The sequence below is a fragment of the Mus caroli genome, chromosome 12 (assembly GCF_900094665.2).
Source record: "Mus caroli chromosome 12, CAROLI_EIJ_v1.1, whole genome shotgun sequence".
NCBI lineage: Eukaryota > Metazoa > Chordata > Mammalia > Rodentia > Muridae > Mus > Mus caroli.
The window spans coordinates 25,050,619-25,059,994 of record NC_034581.1 but is presented as its reverse complement, the minus strand read 5'-3'; the positions used below and the strand labels follow the sequence as shown (position 1 = coordinate 25,059,994).

General features: G+C 47.5%; 1 protein-coding gene across 1 annotated transcript in view; it reads left to right on the top strand.

Annotated features, from left to right (window-relative positions):
• Allc (allantoicase) overlaps positions 1–9,376 on the top strand; it is a 31,987-nt gene that overhangs the window by 2,228 nt on the left and 20,383 nt on the right. Inside the window, exon 2 of the mRNA XM_021179230.2 lies at positions 7,734–7,941. Within this exon, the coding sequence (XP_021034889.1) occupies positions 7,852–7,941 (90 nt within the window). The 5' untranslated portion in view covers positions 7,734–7,851. The remainder of the gene's footprint in view (positions 1–7,733; positions 7,942–9,376) is intronic.

Genomic DNA, 9,376 nt, shown 5'->3' with positions numbered 1-9,376 from the left:
AGAGAGAGAGAGAGAGAGAGAGAGAGAGAGAGAGAGAGAGAACCAGGAGACCAGATGATAAGAAGACAGGTAACTATGGTATCAGAAGATCTTTCCAGGGGAGAAATGGGACAGTCAACAGAAATTATCACACAGTGGGGCCAGGTCAGCAGGAAGATAATCACAAGGGAAACATGGCTTATTTCTAGACTATTACAGAGAGAGAATACTGTGGCCAGTGGCCTTGGGACTGATATCATAGCCCCTTACAGAGAAGAGATGGGGTCTCAGGGTCTGAAGCCACAGCTTCCCCAAGGCCCTGGCCCCAGGCTACTACTATTGGCTGTATTTCTTCTCCATACATCAGGGCTTCAGGGAAAGCCTTAAACAGCCCAGCCCTCAATGGGTGGGGTCCAGGCCCAGAAGGACATCAGTACTCCTAAGATAAACATGGAAGACAGGACTTTTTGGTTAAGGGAGCTGACAAGGTTTGGAAACTCTCCTCGCATCCTGAAGCTCTGCATGTTTGCAGATCTTTATTTTGGTAACAACTTTTCTTGGTTGGGGAGTCTGAGTGAGTGTTAATTTTGAGGGTGTTTTTTAGAAATTCCAATGTCTTTTTAATATTTCTTTTAATTTTCCTTTTAGCATTCTATATAGACAGAGATAAAAGAAAATGAAACATAAATGTGAAAAGTCTTAAAGATCCTGTCTGTAATGTAATAACACCTATATCCCCGTACCCCACCCCGAGACAGGGTTTCTCTGTGTAGTCCTGGCTGTTCTAGAACTCTCTTTTTAGCTCAGGCTGGCTTTGAATTCAGAGATATGCCTGCCTCTGCCTCTGTCTCGAGTGCTGGGATTAAAGGCATGTGCCACCTTTTTTGGTGGCAATAACATGCCATCTGTGGCCATGGTTTGGAGGAGGGAGGCTCACAACTCCGTGGTGCATTTTCTCTTCTAGTTTTGGGTAACATGTTACTCTTTGAAAGAAAAAAAAATGAATGGGCGCATGCAAGATTCAAAGTAGACTGCATTCTTCATTCTCATAAAGAGCCGGATGGATCAATCCCAGGGCTCAGATGGCTGGGCTCACCTTGAACTCAGGGTCCCTGGAGGATCCAGGAATGCTGCAGTGAACAGCACCACCTGGTGGCCTGGTCGGGACAGGACTCCTGGCAAATGCTTTTCAGACTGTATGCCTTGGATTCCCTCAGGCCAGGGACATTCCTGGCAGTCTATATATCAAATATCAGAGCCTCAGCAGGTCCCCTTGTTCTGGGCTTCAGTTTTCCCACCTGTATAGTGACAGATCTGGGGACGGATATTGATTCTCAGCCCGCTAATCCCAAGGCTCATCAACACCAGCCTTGCCATGTGTGTGTGTGTGTGTGAGTGTTTTCCAGGGAATTTCACTAGTGGTTATTTACAGGAGCATGGTCACTGTACCAGTGACTATATACACAACTGAAGAAAATGTCTCTCACCATCCCAGAACCGATAACTACCTAATAGAACCCCAGAGAAGGGTGGGCCTCACAATCCATCCCCATTACATGTCAGCACGTTGAGGGGCCCATTCCCGTGCAGCTGCTGTGAGTTCAGAAGTACAAGGGCTACGCCAGAGGCAGCCCCTCTTCCCTCCTTTCTCTGGCTCTTAAATTCTTCCCTCCTCTTTCATGGTGTACCTTGAGCCTTGGAGGTGGCACATTTACACTCAACAGGTCACTTGTCTCTGACCAGTTATGAGCCTGCAGTAACCATCACTCACTACAAAAGAAGCTTTCTTTTGGTGGGCTGGAGAGATGGCTCAGTGGTTAAGAGCACTGACTGCTCTTCCAGAGGTCCTGAGTTCAATTCCCAGCAACTACATGGTGGCTCACTATCACCTGGTATGGGATCTGATACCCTCTTCTGGTGTGTCTTAAGAGAGTGACAATGTACTCACGTACATTAAATGAACAAATCTTAAAAATCCCTCTGTACAGGCAGATTCCTGGCAGTCTAATATCAGAACCTCAGCAGCTCCCCTTGTTCTAGGCTTCAGTTTTCCCACCTGTATAGTGATGGATCTGGGGAGGGATATTGATCCTCAGCCCGCTAATCCCAAGGCTTAGGAAGAAAAAAAAAAAAAAGAAAAACAGACAAGAAAAAAACCCCAAATAAACAAAAAAGGAAGCTTTTTGGCCAAAGCTGATAGCAGCATTAATCTCTAGACTCAATGATTTAGAAGGCAATTTGATGGACACATCTTATTCACTAGCAAAACAATAGCTTCCCTCCAGGGCCTGGGGCCTCCCCAGCCTTGGACTTTTGACAGGTTTAGAATACCAGACATCACTTCAGTCCTGTGAGCTCCAAACACAAGAGGAAAGCGGATGATGTCCCTGTAATGATTGCCCGAGTGGGCTACCCTGTGGATTCTGAGTATACATGTGGAGCGGGGCTTGGGCTCTGAGGCTTTAAAAGCTCAGAGGTGATCTGAAGAGACCAAGAGGGGAATCCAACAGCATCAGCGCTTACCCCGCTCAGCGCTTACCCTGATCAGAGTTCACCTCACCCTGATGCCAGCATGGGGCGCTGAGGACAGGCAGGGACTGCTGTGGCTTACTCTGTATTGTATGGAATATCAGGTTGAGCCTAGCCTCCATTTAATAAGCAATAACCTTGGTCCGGGTTACTCCATTTTGAATAGAAGTGCCAACAAAGAGACTGTACACCTTACCGAAGTTAACAGCTACCATCTGCCAGAACACCAGGAAGCACAAACTGATAAATGATTCATTTGTGCCGATAAATAAACCTGAAAATATTCAAGCCATATCATAAACACAGACACACGAGCTTATCAGTCACAGCAGATGGAGCCCCCTCATGTGGGGCTGTAAAGAGGGATCGCCCTGACACCAAAGTGTGGCAGGCATGCTGGCTTGTTACTTGTATTATCTGGGAAGATTGCCACAGTGCAAGGCTCCAGCTTCTGGCATGGGCTCTGGTGTGAGTGTCATTTCTTAACCTGTTTCAAAACTGCTGTCTTACTCTAGAAATAGAATAAATGGCTCTCACAGTGTGGTTGGATAAGAGGCCTGGGGCATCTGCTTCTTTTTTGTGGAAATCACCCCCACACCTTTCCTTGTGAGCTGCCTTTAGTCTGGGCATTCAGAGCTCCGGGATGAGGTTGTCTCTCCTGGGAACTCTCCTTTTGCCTCCTCGCTGGCAGATCTTGGGTCTGGTCTTAGGTTTGCATCCATCTCTCTGGATGTGCTCACCCACTCCTCACAGTGTAGGACACCTCCTTTCTGATAAGTACAGTACCTCTCACCTCTCCTCCTTCCCAACGGTGTCCCTGCAGGACACCAACTGAGGGACACTCATTGCCTGCTCTTCACTGTTTGCTCTCCACTTAGTTCCTAAATCCTGTGAACAGGGTGCCCTTTGCCAAGACTTCCCCCTTCCATTTCCTCTATTCCCTCCCCTTTCCAGGATCATATGTAGCCCAGGCTTGCCCTATACCTACTGTGTAGCCAAGGATAATCATGAACTTTTTATGTTAAGTGCTAGGGTTGTACTCATACACCACCATTCCTGTTTTGAGGTGCTGGTGCCCATACCCAGGGTTTCATACACACACTACTGAGTCCTCTATCAACTTAGCCACATCTCCTCACCCAAGCATTTCTTGCCTGAATTCCTATAGTATTCTATAATTTCTGATTGCATCTAGTCCAGCTTCCCCTCACTGGCCAATGACCAGTCTATAGCGCACATCTGACTGTTCTTCCACAGCTAAAAGGCATCTAATGAAATAGTGTTCACTGTGGAAATATATTCAGGTCCCCAGCATTCACCTCTGCTACCTCAGACTCCAGTTCACTTTCTGCTCATGCCTAGAATGTGCCTCCCCATCCTTGGCTTGGTCAAGGGTATCTGGTGTTGGAAATGTTTTTAAAGGCTTTGGAAATCCATTAGTCAAGTCTGATACTTGCTGAGGTCATTGGTGAAAGGGAACTGGCATAATGGTTGCTCTCTGATAACACACATGGAAATGATAAACACACCTATGCTTGCGGTGTGCAGACCTACCTTGATACCCAGAACAGTAGTTACCAGCCACCGGTGTGTTCTAGACATGTGACATGTTATAAATACAGCGAAGAAGCTGAATTTTAAATGATGCTGGATTTGATTTTCAATGCTCCATGAGCCATCTGGTTTCCCACAGAGGAAAGTGTAAGTTTTGCCCTTCTTACCACTTGTCCCCACCGCTGTGACTGGCAGCTTGCTTCTGGAGTTCAACATTCTTTGGAAACTTACCCCCCACAGGGAGCCATTGGCAAATTTTACAAGGGCCTGTTAGTTTCTCCTTTTCTTCTTTTTTTGGCATAGGATCGTATGTAGCCCAGGCTGGCCTTAAAGGCACTATGTAGTAGGGGATAGTCCTAACTACTTATTCTCCTGCCTCTGCTGGGATTGCAGGTGTCTGCTTGGTTTATGTGGTGCTGCGATCGAACCCAGGGCTTTGTGAGCACCAGGCGAACATTCTACTAACAGTGCTATTCCAGAGCCTCCTTTGCGTTGCTTTTTCTCCATGTGACACATTTGAAACATGCACGAGTAGCAGGACTTCTGCTGCAGGTGGAGCTTTGCCAGGGGAATGATGAAGGGCTGTGTATTTCCCAGAAGTGACCATAAGGGTCTCTTTATAGCTTCTCATCTCTAGTGAAGCTTGTAGGCTGGAGTAAGCGAGCAGACGACAAATCTCAGATGAAAGACAGGAGAAACTGCTCCCTCTGTTTAATTTATTGCTACCCACTTAAAACACATTTTTACAATATCTTTGAGAATTTCTGCAGTGGCTTTTGGCATGTTTTTTTCTGTGTATACACACAATCACATACACTTGCATATACATGCACATGCATACACATAAATGCAAACGTGCACACATGCACACACATGCACATACCTACAGGGCTGGGAAGGGTGTGTCTGCTGATGTACTAGCTGCAGAGTGCAGGGCAGTGCTTTGCGCAGTAAAACTTGCTGGGTGGTTTCTCTATTTCTGGTGGTGGTTGTTTGTCTTTAGGATGTCATGTTGTAACCTAGGTTGGCATTGAACTTACATAGCCTGAGCTGTGCTTGATCTTGCAGCAATCTTTCTACCCCAGCCCCTTGACGGCTAGGGATAATGGCTTGAGGCACCACACCCACGGGTGCATAATGGGGAATATCACCAGGGCAGAAATGTGACACTGGCTTCTCTTCTCTGTCTCTTCTCCATGTCTCTATGTGGTGTAACAATCTGTACAACTTTGGGTGTGTCTGAGAGCATTCTAGCACCCACAAAAGTGGGGAAACACATTGCAGTGTGGACCCTCCATGAATCCTCCATCTGTATCCGCTCATGGTTGATAAGTCTTACCTGCTTTTGCTCATTTCCCTTCCTCTTATGTTGGGGGCGGTTCTGGGTCGAGCTCCTCCCCCTGAGTCAGGATCCACTCGCAAAGACCCCATGCTTCCTCATCTCTTTCTTCCTCAGGCTGGATTTGGCTTGAAGGAAGAGGAGGGGGGTGGAGGCATTTTAAGTTCCGCTCAAGTCACTGGGAGGACAGCATGCCCCTGATCAGGGTGGGTGTGGGCGGTTTAGGATGCACAGGCTCTGGGTTGTAGATCTCCAAGGGGAAGATATTTTGAGCTGGTAACCTACTGCTTAGGAGAGCGGTGGCATGGAGATGGGTGGATGTGGCTGATCATAAGCCCTGAGCCTGAGTAGGATTGCCTGGGAACGAGAGGATGATAGGGCCTCACATGGACACTCTTGGGTGAGCCTGGGTAGGGTTGCCAGGGAACAAGAGGAGATAGGGCCTCACATGGACACTCTTGGTGATGGGTTGCCCTTCATGCAGAGTGAGGAACGAGCCAGCCTTGGAAGATCATAGGTGAGGTGCTCGCTGATTGGCTATTCTTGCTTTCTCTGTAGAGTCTGAGCATATATGTGTGTGTGTGTGTGCACGCACATGTGCATGCCAACTTTGGGTGTCAATCTTCATGTATCATCCCCTTCCTTCCTTCCTTCCTTCCTTCCTTCCTTCCTTCCTTCCTTCCTTCCTTCCTTCCTTCCTTCCTTTCCTTCTCTCTCTCTCTCTCTCTCTCTCTCTCTCTCTCTCTCTCTCTCTCTCTCTCTCTCTCTCTCTCTCTCTCTCTCTCTCTCTCTCTCTCTCTCTCTTTCTCTCTCTCAATTTGGGTTCTAGGAATTGAACTCAGTCCCCCCTGCTTGCACAGTAAGTACATTAATAACAGAATCATCTCTCCAGCTCTCCAGTGTAGACTCCAGGAGTGCCTTAAAAAAAAATGTGTCTGTTTCACTGGAAAAAGTGCTGCTTAATATTAGTCATGTTTTTGTAATGTTGAGGCAGGGTTGACCTCTCACCCATTCAATGCACTTCTGTGACTGATTTCATACCAAGACCTTAGATGTGGTTTGAAGGTGAAGTGTTCCCTCCAAGCGCCATGCTTTGGTCACTTGGTTCCCAGCTATGGTGTGACTTTGTGAGGTTCTGGAAACTGAGGTATGGAGCCTAGCTAGAGGAAATAGGACACTGGAGGAGCGTCCTCAGGGAATGGTGCCCCCACTTCCTGTCATAGTTTTGTGCATCTTGAGTCATCATGACATAAACTCTGTCACCTGCTCATGTGCCTTGGTCTGAGTGACACCTGGAGGCAAACCAAACCTTAAACTGTTTCTATCAGGTCTCATATTGTTGCCGCAGTGGTACAAAGTCACTAATGTGTGGATTTTTATATCGTTTTCTCTGTTCTCACCAGGAGCAGAAAAATGGGGTTACAAAGATCACCCACTAGTTTAGGGCTAGGGAGGCCCTTGAGTACCTTTGGACCCTCTCTCCATTTTACCACGCTTTTTCAACCTCAAAATAAGAGATGCGTTAGGCTCCTTGTTTTCCTGGTGACCTGAATCATCCAGGCCTGTGGCCTGGTCTGTGACTGAGGCAGCATCTGCCCAACTGTGCATGGCTCCCACAGTCAGCATGGCTCGCACAGTCAGCATGCCTCGTGTTGTGCCTGCTGCCTGGTTGCTCTAGGGTATTATTAGAATGCACTCAAAGACAATTAAAAGCAAATTGTTCTTGTTTAAAATTAATGTTTCTCCTTTAGGTTTGAATAAGAATGCCCCCTCCCCCTCCCCCCACGTGCCACCTCCCCACTCCCTGCCCCATAGGCTCATGTATCTGACCACTGACTCATCAGAGAGCAGCACTGCTTGAGAAGGATTAGGAGGTGTGGCCTTTTAGGAATAGGCGTGGCTTTGTGAAAGGAAGTTTGTCACGGGGGGTGGGGGGTGGGGTGGGGGATGGGGGAGGGGAGAGAGGGTAGGCTTTGAGATTTTCAAAGCCCAAGCCTGGCCCGTTACATTTCTCCCCCTGCTGCCTGTGGATCTGGATGCAGAGCTCTCACCAGTTCTCCAGCACCATGTCTGCCTGCATGCTGCCATGCTCCCATCGTGATAATAATGGACTGAACCTCTGAAACTGCAAGGAAGCCCTAATCAAGTATTTTATTTTATAGGCGTCACTTTGGTCTTAGTGCCTCTTCACAACAATAGAATGGTGACCATGACAGTAGTCAAGACGCAACATGGCCTAGTGTGGACTTGGTTGGGATCTGTGCGTTAAGTGGTGTTTATTCTTACCTATCTCTAACCTCCTGTCTGTTTTGGTTGCTTAACTCTCACCAAGGTGAAGAACAGTCCAGCCCTTCATTGCCTCACCCCTGAGGGCCCCCAGGCATGGTTTCTGAGACCTCCTCACTCTTGAAACGTCCTGGCTATTCCTGCCCTTCTCAACTCTAGGAAGCATGGCTGATACTCCAAAGGAGGGAAAACTGACCAGATTTCTGGACTTCACGCAGCTGATTGATTTGGCCTCTGAGTGTGTAGGAGGAAAGGTAAGCAAGGCTCTCCAGGGCAGGAAGTGGATGTTAGTTAGGTTCAAACACTGAGTGGCCCACTCAGGCTACCTTGACCCAAAGTAAATTATAATCAGCCTGAAGCAATCAGCTGTGGAGGAGGCCCAGCACTGCCAGAGTTCTCAAGTGATGAACTGAATCCCGGGCAATTCTGGGCTAGGGCAGAAGTGCTCATATGTGTGATGTGGATATGTGTGTGTGCGCGCATTTGTGTGGGTGTGTGTACATGTATGTGCATATTCGTGTGTGCATATGTACATAATGTATGTGTGTGCATGTGTATTGTGTGTATAACATATGTGTTTGCATGCACGTATGTGCATGTGTGTTGTGTGTGTATAACACAAGTGTTTGCATGCATGTATGTGCATATGTGTATATGTATGTGTACATACTGCATGTGTGTTAATAATATACATATACAGAGGCCATAGGAGGACCCCAGGTATCCTGTCACTTCTTACCTTATTTCTTTGAGACAGGGTCTCTCACTGAACCTAGAGATTACCATTTTTCAGATACCCCGGCAGCCAGTGAGCCACAGAAATCCTCCTGTCTCTTCACCCCTGCACCGGGTTGCAGGGCCATATGGGCCACACCTGGCTTTTTATATCATTGAGAATTTGAACTAAGCCTTTATGTCTGTAGTGAGGGCTCTTACCCACTGAATCATTTTTCCTATCCCCTATTTGTTTTTAAAGATGTTTGCTTTGCACTTGTGCAAAGTTCACTATTCCTCTGTGGTATTCTTATTTCTAGAGTGGAACACAGTTTCCAAAGTCTCCACATTCCTACCACAAGCAGGTTCTAAAGGCCTATGAACCACATGGCCATGGTCACCATAGCAACAGCCTTACTTCTATGAGTTGATATTTTTTATTAGTTACTTTTCAACTTGCTATGATAAAATACCCGACAAGAAGCAATGAGGGTGGGGGTGGTTTGTCCATGATGCCAGGGAGGACTCCAGGGCATGTAGTCTGTTACAGCAGGGTATGAGGGCAGCAGGAGTGGGAGCAAGCTGTTCCCGTTGCACTTACAGTGAAGGAGTAGAGCAGGTACCCAGTTAGCTGGTGCATTTTCACCCAGTTGTCCACAGTGTGCTTTACTCAGGGAGAAAGTGCTTCACTGGTGTGCAATGGAGCAGTACTAGGCCTCACTCACAAGTGTGCTGCTTTAGTGGGGACATCACCAGGACAGTGTGCTGCAGCACTGTCTTCCTGGAGCCAAAGGAACCATTTTGTAGGAAGAATGGTGGCCTCCAAAGCTGAGGTGTGACCTAGTGAGCCTTGTTTTCTTCCCTCCCTCCCTGCCTGCCTTTCCCCTCCTCCTCTTTCCTCTCTTCTTCCTTCCCTTTCCCTTTCCCTTTCCCTTTCCCTTTCCCTTTCCCTTTCCCTTTCCCTTTCCCTTTCCC